Source organism: Gopherus evgoodei, chromosome 3, assembly GCF_007399415.2.
Source record: "Gopherus evgoodei ecotype Sinaloan lineage chromosome 3, rGopEvg1_v1.p, whole genome shotgun sequence".
Lineage (NCBI taxonomy): Eukaryota > Metazoa > Chordata > Testudines > Testudinidae > Gopherus > Gopherus evgoodei.
Genome location: NC_044324.1, coordinates 3821233 through 3837797, shown reverse-complemented (window position 1 = coordinate 3837797; position 16565 = coordinate 3821233). Strand labels below are relative to the sequence as shown.

The following is a 16565-nucleotide window of genomic DNA, read 5'->3' as shown; positions in this document are numbered from 1 at the left end:
TCTTTCTTTTTTTTTTTTTTTTACTTCACCCATCTGTAAATCTCAGTAATTAATCAAGGGAAATATTTTTCCTTGGTTTGTGTATATATGGCGAAATTGACATTTACTGATATTTGCCGACAAAAATCTAATCCTTCCAAGCCTAAGGATAACTAAATGATAAAACAAAACAAAAAATATCACATCCCTGACTGGATGGATATATCTGTTTTTAGACCAGGCCTAAGCAGAAAACCTTGCAACTTGAAGGAAAAAAACCCAAGAACTGCTTCTCACATAGAATTATTCTAGTATTTGTTAACTACATCCTTAGCCTGACAAGGAAGACTAAATACTCCTTTCCATTACAGCCTATTGCACTACTGTATCACACACCCACAAAGAAAAATAGTGTGTGTTACCATAACACCCAGAAGCTCCAGTCAGGGCCCCTTTGTATCAGGTACTGTACAAAAACAGAACAAAAGTCCCTGCCCAGAGGAGTTTACAGTCTAAGACAAGAGACAACAGATAGCTACTGACGGGAGAATATATGGCACCAGGGAGACAATACTGGCCAACATGATAAGCAGTGGTCTCAGAAGTCTGTAATATACCACAGGCATATTCATTTTGCACTTACTTGATAGGGGTGGTCTCATCTTTTCTTCTCTGCTTCTCCTTAGGAGGAATGGCCTCCCACCCAAAGGTCAAACTCCAGTCAAAATTTCCCCGACTGTGTTGCTTTCCATATTGGATTGGCTTGGAAAACTCAAAGGTATTCAGGTCGATGGTGGTGATGTCTGGACTCACTACAGCAGTGGGTTCCTCTGCGATCCGGGATAAGAGAGGCTCCAGCCAGCCGTGGAAACACTCGCCTAAGAAGCAGCGAGGAGGAGGACCATGAAGGTGGGATTTCATCACTACTATTTAGAGTGCAAAAGGAATGGCCTATGGTGCTAACCTAGCCCTCGACACAACGGCCCCCTGTTTCTGGCGGGGCATCGTGACACCAATGGAATACAAATGATGAATGATAAATATTCTGGTGAGACTGGCCTCACCCTGGGTGGAGGGAAACAAGTTCTGCCCCTTTCTTAGAATGCTTGAGAATAACAGCCAAAACACACTGTATTTTCAGGAAAACACTGTCATTTCATGGTGGTCCATATATTGCTAGCCTTATGTGCACAGAACAGCTCTTTACGCTGCAAGAAATTCCATTCAAACAACTGAAAAAAGGGTTCACGTAGGAACAGTTTTTGGTTTCGGCTTGCACTGCAACTGACTGGACGTCCTGCAGAATAAAGCACTGCTCAGCGTGAGCGAGACCTTGTGACACTATTGATTATGTACAGGAAACCAGGAAAAAAGGCAAAAAGAACCATTAAGCCCCCCTCCGCGCCGGTAATCCAGGCTGCTTCCAAACACACGTCCTGTTGTAAGGGGGGTGGGGGGGAAAGACCGATCAAAACTGGAGGTAAGTAACTATCCAATCGGCATGTCTGAAAACAGGGCTGGATTTAGGGGTAGGTGACCCAGGCGACTCTGGGGTGCTGGGTTTGGGGTTCTGATTCCTTGTTAATGACAAAGGGGAAAATAGAATGTTTGAAGGAAGATGTTTCAGGGATTCCGTATGTGCCTTCGTAGAACCTTCCAGACTTTCCGAGAACTACATTTTCTTGAACCTCCTAAATGTTGTCAGCCACACCCATGCGGCTATGTAAGGGGCCGGACGTCGCCAGTCAGTGAGATACAAGAAAGAAGGGAAGTGAAACAAGAGCCCAGCTGCGATATTGTAAACCGTGTTTTATTGTGTCACAGTGAAAGCATACCTCTTTTAAAACGTGGAAAGTGTCAGTAGTGACAAATAATGGACATATTTAATGAGACGCCAGAGGCATCTGCTGAACCCCTATCTATGCAACATGCTTAACACATAACGTTTGATGACTTTCTAAGACTGCAGAATGGAAATGAGCTACAAGTACAATACAAAAATGAGATATTCAAGAGTTTAACAAACGGGGCAGACGGAGTGCCAAAGACGCACCTTGCCTGGTGGGTGCGCCATTTGGCCTAGGGCCGGGCCTGACTGAAAAGAACCCAAAAAGCTGGAGGAAATGTAAGTTCTTTCCATGTAACATTTTCAAAAGCAGCTAAAAGCCACACCCGGGGTCCTGAAGCTGACTCAAGGCAGAAAGGCCCAGTTATACTTACAGTGAGCATCCAGGAAAGTAAGCACCTCTCCGCTCGCCACCCCGGCGCCGAGGAGTCGTGCAGTTATTAACCCTTTCCTCTCCCGCTGCCGCACAACTCTCACTATCTGCAGCTGCTTCACGTAGAGATCCAGTTGATCTTTTAAATAGTCTGAAAGGGAGAGTTTATCACATGCACAGGAAGTGAGACAGGGTCATAATTCAGAAGGTCTGACTGACCTCAAAGCACTTTGCAAAGGCAGCAAGTGATACTCCCATTTTACAGATGAAGACATAGCAGCAGAGGCAGGAATAGAAATCAGGTCTTCCGATTTCCAGTCCTGTCCCCTATCCACTGAGCAACACTGCTTCTCCAGAGAGGGACTGCCCACCCTAAGGTATCTCCTCACCTCATCCCCATGCGCCTCTTGCCCAGAGCAAACTTATTAGCTTTGCTGATCATGAAAACGTGGTAGTATCATAGTTCTAAATACACAGAACATGCTGTGGGCTTGACGCACACAGCACCTGTATCAACACAACCTGAAGTCTGAAAACCCCCAAAATACGTGGTAATTGACCAGGCTGATCCTAGGTCTCATCCTCACAGAGAGGACTAAATCTATGACAAATTCCAACTTTTAAAAAGTTGTTTTCTCCCCTCCCCCAGCCCACCTGAGACCTCTTCTCTTTCCCAACCCCTCAGGACAAAAAATAATTGAATCTTCTTTGCAGAGCCCACTGACTCAAGACAATTACCTTGATTTTCTTCCACCTCACCACTAAGATTCATGTCCAACTTGAGCTTAAACACGGAAAAACAAAGACACCCCCCCCCCCAAAAAGGAATTTTTTATTTGTTAAAGTGAGAGTGGGCCTTGTGATGAAAGGCAGTTCAGATTGCAGAATATCGAGCACTTCCTGCAGCTATAATCTCTCCAACTTTCTCCCATCAAAGAGATTAGTCTGGGACTCGACAGTACAACTGAAAATTTCTCTTGACCCGCAGTTAAAACGTCATCATGACTAAGTAGATGAATTGTCACCAGGAGGGGGCGGGGGGAAGGATGAGGGGAGTGCGACTTGCTCAGAGACCAGGCTCCGAGTTGAGTCCAGAAAAGGGAAAGAATTAGGTTTTTCCTCCTGACACAAAGGCAACAGAGGATGAGCTCAGCAAAGACAAGGAAAGGGATGAAGGAGAAAGAAATATCTTGGTTTACTCATGGAGGCAGGTTTAAGAAATGCAGGTGCACAAAGCTACTCCCATCCCCAACAGAAAGAGAAAAAAAAAATATCCGGTCACCCATGCCTCCTCAACATGCAGCCAGGAAACATTCCCCAGTTAACATGTCAGGGGCTTATATCTACCTTAGATATTTACATGGCCTCTATCCTGTAGAATCTGGGTACCTCATAACCTTTAATGTATTTAATTATCCCAGTATAACAACAGGACCTGTCTTTTATGTAGTGTTTTTCATCAGGAGATCTCAAACAGCGTTGCAATCTGTAATATATTTATTCTCCCAATACCCATGTGAGGCAAGCAGTGTTGTTAGCCTCAGTTCCCTATCTGTACAATGGGGATAAGGAACTTGCCCAAGGTCACACAAGGCAGCCTATGACAGAGGAGGGAACTGAACCCAGGCATCCTAGAATCTCAGGCTGATGACCTAACTGCTAGACCATTTTCCCCAATGATTGCAGAAAGGAAATGATTAGCGAGAATCTACGCATCTGCAGAGTGAAAATGGAATCTCAGATCCGGTCATATTAGGGAACAAAGCAGGGAATTACACTCTTCGGCTACCCAAGGACATTCAGGTTCACATAAGCGGCAACAACAGAGTCCGCTGCTGCAAGGCTCTAGACAGGAAGTGGTGAAGCAGTTTGCGCTTCTGTAAATGTCAGAGTTGAGCAGCTGTGGAAAAGGCACTCGAGTTACTGGTTACAACTGAGTCCACGGCTCCAGCACCTGGGTTCACAACAGGAAATGGGGGCAGAACAGAAAGCACAATCCACATTAGAGCATGTTTTGTAAAGTATGTTGGCCTGCCAGTCAGGATTCCTTCCCTGGCTTTTGTGTCACTTCCGCGCTCTGTGCCTTTTTGTTTTTCCTCCAATACTTTTACTGGTCTATTTAGACAAGCTCTGTAGGGCAGAGCCTTTTTCACATTTTGTACAGCACCTAGCACCAGGGGCCCCACTTTCCAGGGGAAGCCGCTTGGTGCTCCTGTAGCGAATAACAGTTGCTGCTAAAATGCAGGACGCTCCAGCTGGTAAAAGCCATCTGCAACAGAGTTAGGCTGTAAAGTGGGTGACGCAGTTGAGGAGAGGGGGGAATATAGTGCTGCTTGGTGCTGAAAGAAAATAAAGCCTCCGCCATCCTATCAGCATCCTTTTCCCCAGCATAAAGACACCAGCACAACAGAGGCCACTGAGCTAGCAAAGCAACTGGAGAGCACATAAAAACAGCACATGAGACATTATATATCACAGGACAGTCTACAGCGCTCTTTTAAACAGGCTGGGTAGTGGGCAGGAAATGAGATCCGCTTAATCTGATGAAGATGAGTTGGAAGCTTTATAACCAAGTGCTGAAGTGTCAAATGCCTGGTCTGTCTTTAGGGAGATCCAGGTTTTCCCCCCATTAAATTAAGAGTGTAGAGAGGTCATTGGAGGCTTGAAACATCTCTGGATTAGCAGGGGGCATGCTTCAACCAACTGACTTGATTTTGTTTGCATTGTCAGAGCGAGGGCTCCATTACTGCTGCAGGGAGTGACTCATGGACTTTAAGGTCAGAAGGAACCATTATGATCATCTAGTCTGACCTCCTGCACGATGCACAGTAACACTTCCCTAAAGAGTGCAACAACAAAAAGAGCATCCCCTGTTGCAAAATTTAAACCTTTTCTGAGCACCGAGTGGAATCACCCCGCATGGCACATACATGTCCTCTCACCAAACTTCTTAACCGGCCTGCTTGCTGGTGGACATGTGGGTGGTAACATTCAGCTAGGACACTGGACAGAGTCATTCAGCAAACCTAGGTTCTACTTCGGGACCTGCTGGCATGACCACGGGCGAGTCACTTCCTGCCTTGGTTTCTCCACCCTTTCTTCTATGCATTTAAAATGATAAGCTCTTCGGGGAAGGGTTTCTATCTTATGATGGCTATCAGAGGTGTGACTGCAGCATGTGTATCCATACTTGCGCTAGCTTTAATCTAGCTATCTTGGTACCAACAGCAGTGAATGGCTGAAGTGCAAGCATGCATAGGTGCCGATGCCATAGTTGCTCCGGTGCTGGAGCACCCAAACGGAAAAATTAGTGGGTGCTCTGCACCCACCTGCAGCCAACCTCCCCTCACCCCCCGCCTGGAGCCGCTGCGTCCCTAGTCCTCTGCCTACTTCCCAGTGCTTTCTGCCAAACAGCTGTTTGACAGCGTTAGCATGCTGGGGGGGGGGAGGAGTGGGAACGTGGCATGCTCAGGGGAGGAGGCGGGGCCAGGGCAGGGATTTGGGGAAGGGGTTGGAATGGGGGTGGGAAGAGGTGGGGCCTCATGGAAGGGGCAGAGCAGGGATCGAGGACCCATGTGAAAGAGGGGAAGTCAGCGCCTATGCAAGCATGCACTCAGGGTCCCAGGCAGGCTTGTACAGCTGTGATTTCACTATTATCAGTATGCGAGGTAGATCAATTAAAGCTACTTTGGACATGTTTACACATGCTACAATCACATCCCTCCCTTGACTGCAGTGTAGATGCACAGGGTCTGTCTACAGAGCATTTATCATAGTGGGGCTTCTTTGAGCCTCTAGGTTTACCATAATACAAACAAAAAGACAATAAAGCCATCCCACAAACTGAGTAAAGCAAATCATAATATAAATTTCACCTCCACTCAGTGTCCACATGGTGTTCATATAAACACACATCCCAAAATAAGGACCCCTCAGCCCTATGTGGTGTTCAAAAGGGAACTGGGGTGGTCATCTGTTTGGGTTTTATCCCGATGGCCCCGTTTTTGGCTTGTGTCCGGGTGCCATTTAGGGTTGCTAGGTGCCTGGTTTTTAATCGGAAAGTCCCGTCAAAAAGGGGACCTGGCAGTTTCTGGTCAGATATGCTGACTGGATACCAAGAGTCCAGTTACCGCAGGGGAGGAAAGGCACTGGGTCATTAACCCATGCCAGCCCTATTCAGCTGGGGCTGCCTCCTATCTGCAGCAGCTCCTGTCCCCGGAGAAAAGGGAGCCCAGCCAGGGGTGGGAAGGGAAGTGAAGAGAAGAGAAGATGATCCAGTGAGCAAAGAGGGAAGAGAGAGTGAGGGATGGGGGCAGGGCCTCTTCAGAGAGGCGGAGCAAGAGGCGGGGCATCAGGGGTCCAGTTACCAGCAATTAGGAAGGTGGCAACCCTCGCTTCCACTATAGAGGTCCGTGCCGCTGCCCATTCACCTGCAGCAAACTGAAGATACTTGTTTATCCCCCATCCCCCCCACTTGGTCAAAGCTTGATCTTCTCCAGGATCTAAGCTGCAGGCAGATCTGATGCTGAACCATGTGATCAATTTGCCTTGGTTGCAACTAGTTTAGATCGCTAAATGGCAGTGTGCCTTGCAGGTGAGTAATTCCCAAGAATGGAAAGCATAATGTGTTCTGTTTACAGGATATGGGAGGGGTTCCCAGCTTGTTACTTGGTGACAGTTATGTGCAGAGACCAGATTTAAAAAACAAAACAACAAAAAACAAACAAACAACCCACCAACAGGATTCAGTGCTACCAAGAATCAAGGAATTCGTCACATAGGGTGACCAGATAGCAAGCGTGAAAAATTGGGACAAATCGGGCCAGGGGATGGAGGGTAATAGGAGCCTATATAAGAAAAAGTCCCAAATATCAGGACTGTCCCTATAAAATTGAGACATCTGGTCACCCTACCGCCACATATACAAAGGGGTATCGTCTGAATGTTACCAACTCTTTGGAATTGCACCTCCCCTGCATGTGGGAATGGAAAGCAGCATTTAACCTAAAATAAGGCATGGTCAGGATTGCCAGGCCAAACACACGACCTCCGCTCCCTAGCCTCCACCTCCACAATCGTAGGTAGGAACCTGTGACTCATTTCACCTGCCCAAAAGAAAAATGAAGTTTGCAAGTCTCCTTTCCTTCTCTAGGGAGCGTTAAACAGCCTAACTCATTTGCCAATTGCTAAGCAGACTGCATCAGTGGAATATGCCACCCATAATTAACCCAGCGTTCCACAGACTTTGGGAACTAAGCTTCCTTGGAGGAGAGTGGAACTAACCCCCTTCGAAACCTGGCACTTCTTGCTAAAGGCTCAAAATAAACCAACAGTAGATTATGGAGCTCTTCCTAATATGATACTTCCTCTCCTTTCATGCTCTGGCAAGCAGTAAAACACTTAACAGTGTTGATATTTCACGTATCACCCAAGTTAGCACCTGCTGAAGTGAATGGGGCAGTTCACATCTCTCTGAGCTATTGTTTCAGGCTCTCTGCAATCTCAGGCAGACACCGCTGCGTCTGTTACAGATGGGTCAAGTTAGGTTGCAACAAAGCCCTGAAAAGAGCTACAGAAAAAAATTAAAGGGCTGAGACTGGAGAGCGGGAGGCCTGTCCTCTCAGGGATGCATGCCTTATTCAGGCCTGCTGTGCACGCGTGTTGTAGTAACATGCAGAACAGGACCCTCGTGCATTGTGGGAAGTGGCTCTTCTGGGGGAGCCTTATTGGAAGCTTTCCCTGGCTGAGCCACTAGGTACTCTTCATCATTCTGATTTCAGCCAAGTCCCCTCTGGTGGGCTGGGTCTTGTCTGGGAATCAACTCTTTGCAGCCCAGCTTGGAAAAAGCTGACACCTTGGGAACAATTTTGTTACTGCTCATTATTATTGGAGTCATCGTGGCGGATATTACTCTCCCCGTTTCCTTAATACTGTCAGCTGCATGCGCCGAGCAGCTTAATGCATTTTTTTTTCCTTTTTACTGGCCAAAGATTCCTGCCTCGTAGCCCCGAGGGAACGTCCTTGCAGTTTAATGGGAACTATTTGCAATTGTGCTGAAAGGCCTTTAGGACTGAGCTCTCTTCGGCCCTTTGATGACCAGTTTCACTTGCGTTTGGTGCAACAGACTGTGCCGCACTGTTATTTTTTCTTGAGGATCCTGTTGTAGGTGGACTTGTCTCATTTTCACACCCAGCTGTGCATCACAGAAGCGGAAGCAGAAGCCACTTGAGACTAACTAGAGGCCAGCATCAGAGTTTAGAGCTCTTAATGTAACTTGGAATCGGGCCCATAAAATCCCTTTTTGGGCTGCTATGGCTTTTAAGCGGGTGTAAAACAGCCCCACTAAGAGTGTCCTTTGTGCAAGCTGCTTCTTGAGCCCACAGAACTAATAAGAACTCTACACCAATGCTGCTTCTAGCCCCCAATACAAGGGCACATGTACTGTGCATGGAGCATGGCTATTCTATATGCTTTACTTCCCAGGGCCTAAGTTAGAGCAGCCCCAAGGCTGCTCTAGCTTACACCAGGAACCGGGATAGCTCCTGCACAGTCCTGGAATAAAGGGAGTTTGCCCTCATGCTAATTCTACTTAAGCCCTGTCCCATGTGCAGAAAGAGTAACTGAGAAACGAGTCCCCAGCCTTCCAGTGGGAGGGTAGGGACCTTTTAGCAGGCAGCGAGCTAAGAGATTGCCATGTAGGAAGGAGGTTTAATAGACAGAGCGCTGCACTGGAACTCCAGAGACCTGGTTTCAATACTGGGCTCAGACACAGACTGTGTGCGTGACCTTAGGCAAGTCACTTAATCTATTCTGAGCCCCAGTTCCCTATCTCAGAGGGTTGCTGCAAGGGCTAAATCCCTTAATGTCCATGAGGTGCAGTGATGAGGTACATAAGTTACAATGGTATGGGGGAGAGGGAGCAGGGGAACCTCGTATCACCAATAGACTCTGCAGTGCCTCTCCCTGGATGCGCTTCCCACAACCAGTTCCAAGGCCCTAACTCACCATCTGTGCTGGCGTCGTCCACCAGAATGATCTCCTTCAGTAAGATGGCAGGGGAGGAGTGCAGGACGCTGTACACAGTGCGGAGCAAGGTGGACCAGGCCTCGTTATGAAACACGATGACGACACTGGTGGTGGGCAACGGCGGGCAGCGCTTGAACTTCTGATCAATGCACCTACGAGAAAAATCGAGCCTAGTTAGTGAGGGCGTTTGTAATGCCCTGGCTGCTCTTGGCTTTGCCTCCCTCCAGAGCCTGGACCTCACAGCTTTATGGACCTGCTACTGTCTACAAGCTAGCAGGCCTGATCTTTTAGCTCAAGCAGCAGCAACCTATGTGGTTAGATCCAGAGGACCCAGATGGCAGGTTTTCCGGTCCTGCAAAGATTCAAGATTTCAAAAAAATTCTCCTTCTGCATCCAGAGAAAACAGAGACCTTTTGCTAAGTTTCTCAAAAGAGGAGACCCACCTCAGGACAGCCCAGTGGTTAGCGCTCCCCTGGGATATGGGACAACCAGGTTCAAATCACTGCTCTAAACCAGGCAAAGCAGGGATCCATGTTCCCCCAGGTCCAAGTCCCTGATTCAGAGCAGGGATTTGAAGCTGGGTCTTCTACATCCTAGCTAGGTGCCCTAACCAAAGTGTTATCAAGATGGATACATTTCTGCAAAAACAAAAAACAACCAACCAAACAAAAAGAAAACCCAACCACACGTGTCATGCATTGGCATTTTCTGACGAAAAACTGTTTTGTCAAAGAGATTCCCAGCCAACTCCATTCCCCTACTCACTCCAGGCAGCTGACCCAGTCGGGACATCTTCACATGCATATTTGCAGTGCATAATCCAGCATGATTAAGGCTCTCCAGTGGCAAGTTGAACATCTGATATTTCTTTACCTAGGTGTTTAATCCCAACGTTCAGAGACAATATCCAGCTCTCATCATGCCTTATACTTAGATTGCTTTGGGGGGCAGAGACCATGAGTGGGGCTCCCAGGGATGACTGCAATACAAGTAACTAATAGAAAGGCAGCTTTTCTCATTAATATGCAAGGCTACTGAGCGGCCACAATGGGAACTGAGCTCTGAAAATCTGTGAGCGCGTGCGAGAGCGCACATACCCTGTGGAGCAAAGTCCCTCTTTGCCACAGAGCGGGTGCAGCAGGAGGAGAAGCTTGCACTAAAGCATCATTCCAGACCGAGAGGGAACCTCATTTTTCAGTGGTTTGCTCAAGTCACACCCTCTCCAGCACAACCAACCAGAGGGGAACATTCAGTAACAAACATGGTGGCGGTTTTTGCCAAATAGACTGAGACTCCTTCCCTTCCCGTAGGCCGCCCTACAGCCATCCCATTTCATTTGCATCTGCTCTCGACATGGGCTCAGCTCTATATCCCGTTTCCAATCCTGCTCCTCCAGTGGGAAAGGTTTACAAACCCCCTTAACAATTAACTCACCTAGCAGTGATATGTTTAAACCAGGTTCCTAAAGCACTTAGACAGCCAGGATGCAGCCTCCAAGGTTAAGCTTTGCTGAAGTGCTCATCTATTTTAGACTCCTCCATGCCCTCTGTTACTTTAGCATTGGAGCACCTCTGTCTTTTAGTCTATTTAGCCTGCCAACACTCCACTGTACAGACGGGAACGGAGGTACAGACACACTAAGTGACTTTCCCAAGGTCTCACAGGAAGTCTTTGCCAAAGCAGGGACTAGAACCCAGCTCTCCTGAGTCCTAGGCAAGTGCCCTCACCACCCCACCTCCCACGTGTCTAGTACTTTTTGGGTGCCTAAGATGAAACCTTCTAAAGGGGCCTGATTTTCAGGTGGCAAATGCTCAGCACTGTTACTATCCATCTGAAAATCTTTCATTCTTCAATCAATACAATGCATATGTAAATAGTATACATATAAGAATATGTAAACAGAATTACCCTCTTTTTGGAATAAGAAAATAGTTAGCTCCCAGCTACAGCCCAGTTCAATATCCATGACATTTGGGATAGGCTGTTCCTAAGGATGGCATCAAAGTGAGTCTTAAAATATTTTGGGGCTAGCATGAAAAGAAAAAGAAAAAAAACAAACCCCAAACCAACTCCCTCTTTTGACTCGACCACACGCGAGCCCCGTTCTGAACTTGCTGGAGGGCGTGTGAACAGTTCCCTTACAGCCTACATACTTCAGCTGCACATCAAACGGGGAAGTGTTCCACATGGTAGATCAGGTTCTGCATCGGCCTTCAAATCAAACAATGACGGCCCCTTCCAGCTGAGGGGCAGAGCCAATTTCTGCAGCTAGCTGATTTCTGTTCGGTTCTGGAGTGCTTTATGCTTTAATTTAAATTGGTTTATGCCTTTTCAGTTGAGTGAATACCACTCCTGTGCTTCCCCCTTCCAGAACTCAGCGACCTTCCATTGTCACAGCCACACCTGCTAGCCAAAGATAATTGCCTGCTGGGGGAAACAGTCTGCAAACTGGGTCTGGGCTTCTAACCACTATTCAAAGCCATTTTCTTGAATGCCCTCCCTACAAAGCCTTTCCTAGCCCACCTCCCAGCAAGGGGGCAGGCTGAAGTCTCAGAGTGCCTGGCTGAGACCACAGGAAGGTCAAGCCTAGTCTGGCACATCTGACTCCTTTAGCCATAGCAGCAAGGTAGGGGGCTGTTCCACTCAGCTAAGAAAGAAAAATTAGGGCAGGGCTTCCTAGGAATAAAGGGAAAATCGATCAAACTCAAGGGCAGTCTGGGAACAGGGAATTAAGTGTTTTTGAAGTAGGCAGACTTTTCTCTGTCTTGGGGGGGGGGGCTGTATCTGCACTGGGAGACTTATGTTGGCTGGTTTTTAACAAAGGGCAGCAGGAAGAACTTGGGCAGGAGAGTGTAAGAGACAGAAGAAGGAAAGAATTATTGCCCTAGGCTTTCACTTTAAGTCTGCTGTAGGGAGATTTCTTGTGATCTCCCTTTGTCCCAACTAATCAAAGTTGACAGTCAAACTATGGCCACAGTCTCTCAGTATTCCCTACCATCATATCCATAAAAGTTAGTCAAGCGATCATGTGGCTAGGGACTATTTCACATCAGTAACTGGCCGGTCCTAGATAAGGCAGTTAAGCTCAACTCAACTTTCTCCATGACTTCGATGATTGTCGAGTGTAGACCTAGTCTACGTTGCAGAAGTTGCACTGGGGGTAACAAATTAATTTTTTTCTTTTTTCCATCTAGATATACTACAGATGCACTTAAACTGATTTAAACCTAGATTAAACTGCTGTTTCATTGAAATTCAGGTACAGTTGAATTTATTACAGAAGTTGCACTCACATAACTGATGTCAAGTATCAGAGGGTAGCCGTGTTAGTCTGGATCTGTAAAAGCAGCAAAGAATCCTGTGGCACCTTATAGACTAACAGACGTTTTGGAGCATGAGCTTTCGGGGGTGAATACCCACTTCCTCAGATGCATGTGAGGAAGTGGGTATTCACCCCCGAAAGCTCATGCTCCAAAACGTCTGTTAGTCTATAAGGTGCCACAAGATTCTTTGCTGCTTTCACATAACTGAGACAGGCTCCTGGAAATCTCACATACCTGGCTCTACCCACATATACCAAGTTGGACTGGTGCCTATGGGTTGAACTCTGCCCTCCAGTGTATATGCACAACTGACTCAGGTCAATCGGAGGACGTTGGATGTATCCAGAGTGTGGAATTTAGCCTAGATACTCAGCTGCAGATCTGGGAGTTGCAATGACTCTGCATCTACGTGACTTTATTTCAGTAATTAAGTTCATCTCATGCACATTAGAGCATTTCTGAAACAATGCCATGAGTTGGGATGTGTGTCCATTCAGAACCTCATCTACCCCAGAGAATATTTACGGCTTGCAGTAGTAACTTCAGATTTCAAATGAGAAGTACAGATGCACCTCTCTGTGAAAGAAATGGCACAAATTCTATATACATTGGTTTAACAAAAAAGCCCTTTTCAGAAAAACATATTGGTGGCGTTTGTGACTGATCACTTAAGAAGGAAGGGAATGCCAGGCTACACCTGAAATCAAAACTGAAAAGCAAATGAAATGTCAATGAAATGCAAACTAGCTGCCTGGACCCTCTAATAGCTACAGTAAAAACCCTAGCGATGGCCTAAGAAAGGAAAGATGCTAGATAAAGAGAGTTTTCTGAAGCACTGCTTAGAGACCTTCAGAAAACACTATTGGGTCACTGCTGTAATGCAGGGAACACTCAGACTGCCGAGATGGGGGTCAGACTTTTCAATGCAGTCCACATATCTTCCATGCTCTTAAATTGGAAGATGTGAGGTTAACTCCTCTGGCTTGCTTTGAAAAAAGAAACCTCAACTATAACTCTCCCTTGCCTTGCACTTGGGTCATCATTTACACCTAGGCAAAATGGGTGTAACATTTTTCACATTCATTGTGCACAAATATAAATGATAAAATGCAGGACAGTGAAGAATCAAGCTCTGGAGACAATAGTAATGAGAAAGACTTCCCCTCTCCACTGGATCTTAGAGCTGGTCTCCATCAGTTGAAACCAGCGCAACTTTCAGGTGTTACTTTAAGGCGATTTAGTTAAGTGGGTGCAAAGGGCCACATAGCCATTTTCATTTTAGTTTAACTTATATCAGTTAGGAACAGACTTATGATGAACCCAAATTAAAGTTTACAGGGGTTGAAAACACAGATTTAAGTTATATTGGTGCAACTTGTGTGTGTAGACATGGCCTCAATCCAAGACTTGGGTTTACAGATCCCATCTCTCCTACGGTACTGATTTTTGTGCTGCTATTTACAACAGGCATAAGAAGAGGAAGGGGGAGTTCTTACTCTGGAGGTCGGCTGTCAGGTCCCAGCGCCCTTTGGAGAGAGATCTGGTCACTGGCAAAGGCATTGAAGCAGTGCTTCTCATAGCCGCGTTCCTTCTCCTTGGTCTCCTGCGGTGTCCACTGGTCCTTTTTAAAAGCTTTGCCCTCAGCTCCTGGGCTGTTGGGGTCTTGGGGCGGTCGTTCCATCAGTGGTTTCAGTTCAGCTGGGGTATAGTAGCCTGGAAGGCAGGACTTGCTGCTCTGCAAAGGCACCTCTTGCCGAACTGGAGCCCGGATCTGTAGCTTTGGCATCGAGTCGCGAATGTTATTGACTGCCCCCATCATCATGTCAATCACTTGGTCTTTCCTCTCAACAATGTTTTTCAGCCAGGGCTCCTCGGTGTGGTCTCCATTCCCGACATCCTTGTGTATTATGAAGAGGAAGATCACAAAGACCACACCCACCAAAGCCAGCTTCAATGGGCCATACTTTCGTCGGAATAGCCTCATCTTCAGGGATGTTTCCAAAGTCCCCGCTAAAGTAGAGCTATGTGCATTTCAGGGCTTTACATTCTTTGGCTATTCCATGGCCATCTGATGTCTTGTTCCTAACCTGGGGGGAACAAAGAAATATGTATGAACTCTATTTACTATAAACTCATGCTTGCCTCACTAGTGTGCCACTGATAAAGAACCTAGTAGATGGAATTTATTCTAGGTACGATGTGGAATAGATCATTTCATATGAGATGTAAGAGAAGACATGATTCCTTGGAATTATTGTGAGCCACTGGCAGAGTGTGTAACGGGAAGTCAGCGGGGGAACAGGACCTTCCATTTCCTGGGAAATTCTACTAATTTTCAGAAGTGTTTTCATTCCCAATCAGAACAAAACAATGAATTTAGAAATTTCCAGCCAAATGACATTTTTTTGGGGAAAAAAAATAGGTTCAGGTCAACTGAAATATTTTGTTTCAATATGACTTTAAAAAAAAAAGTGATATTGTAATTTAGAATAGAACATACATTTGAAATGAAGAGTAGTTTTAAAATGAAAATTCAAAATGTTATCAAAATGCTATGTTTTGATTTTTTTTAAACCACACAGAATCAACAAGTTCTCACAGACTGTTTCGCTTTTCACTAATTGGCATTTACTGAACGAAAAAATGTTCTGTTGGAAAATATTCAGCCAGCTCCAGTGTGGAAATTAGCTCCAATATCTTGGAGATATTCTAGATGTGGAGATTTTGGTTGTTTCTCTGGACTATCCAAATCTCTTGGGGGTGTGCAAAGCTGGGCGGAAATCTCATGAGTTTGTTCTTGTGAGATTTTCCAGTATTTTCTGCTTCTGATCATGCTGGATATATCATGACAACAGCCCATCTTGGAGTATGTTAGCAATTTCGTGTCCAGTCCTGTACCTAAAACAGCAGCTGCAGTAAATATTAAAAATGCAAAACAACAAAACTTTATCCAAACTTTTTTGAATCTCACCACCAGGTTTGAAGACCCACTCCCTATCCAACAGAGAATATTTTGCTCAATCACAGAACTGGAAGGGACCTCAAGAGGTCATCTAGTCCAGTCCCCTGCACTAGTGGCAGGACTAATTATCTACACCATCCCTGACAGGAGTTTGCCTAACCTGCTCCTAAAAATCTCCAATGATGGAGATTCCACAACATCCCTAGCCAATTGATTTCAGTGTTTAGCCACCCTGACAGTTAGGAAATGGGGCCCTGATAAGTACTTAAGATCAACAGGAACCTGTACACTTTTTGAGAGCATCATTCACCAGATTCTACCACTTTCTACTCACCTTAGATTTCCAGATATTTTAGTCTTTTTTTAGCTTGTGTAATTACACAGATTCAGGTGGTTAATGTCCTGAAGTGGAATGAGACACCTGCTATTAGCTCAGAGGGCTGAAGAAGGTTATCTCTAGCTTTCCTGTTTTCTTGGCTGTGTGAGGTTTTATGTGCCAAGAGAGAAGTGGCCGCATCTCTAAAGGCAAGGGAAAATCCAATCTATGTCGCAGGGATGTAGAGGTCATTACTTTTAGCTACAAGGAAGACTGTGGGATCAAGGAAACCTTAGCAGGAGAGCTGTAAGCAAGCCTGCGGCCATCCCAATGTTGACTTTCAAGGGTACACGCTGTGCAGAAAGAACAATCCTGGGACTGAAATTTGGTGATATGAGCCTTGACAGATTTAAAGCTGAAAAATACCCATTTATGTTAATGCAAAGAAATCAGTTTTATTTTAATCTCCCTACTGATTTTATTAAGATTTAAAATGATACAAGACACCTCTCCAGGGCTCTAGGTCCCCTAAAACATTTGCTATATAATAGAATGAAGTACCAGCAGCATTAAAACAATCATTCCACAGGAACTCAGTCAACCAGCCACCAACAAAAACTCCTTTCAGCCTCTTCACTGTTATAGCAAATCCTCAGCCCTTTCCAGAAACCCTCTCTCAAAGCAGAGATCTTTTGTAGTGTGCCTGAAAGGTCACCTAATTTGGCCTGTCATTGTGGACG

The 16565-nt window shown here is 45.9% G+C and overlaps 1 protein-coding gene across 5 annotated transcripts in view; it reads right to left on the bottom strand.

Moving 5' to 3' along the window:
• Window positions 1-16565, bottom strand: part of GALNT6 (polypeptide N-acetylgalactosaminyltransferase 6) — a 39943-nt gene that overhangs the window by 14106 nt on the left and 9272 nt on the right. For all 5 annotated transcript variants that reach the window (XM_030554549.1, XM_030554551.1, XM_030554553.1 and 2 more), the window contains exons 2-5: window positions 14044-14634; window positions 9204-9376; window positions 2200-2349; window positions 623-857 (exon numbers count right to left, since the gene is read on the bottom strand). In XM_030554549.1, coding sequence (XP_030410409.1) covers window positions 623-857; window positions 2200-2349; window positions 9204-9376; window positions 14044-14531 — 1046 coding nt within the window. In that variant the 5' untranslated portion in view covers window positions 14532-14634. The remainder of the gene's footprint in view (window positions 1-622; window positions 858-2199; window positions 2350-9203; window positions 9377-14043; window positions 14635-16565) is intronic.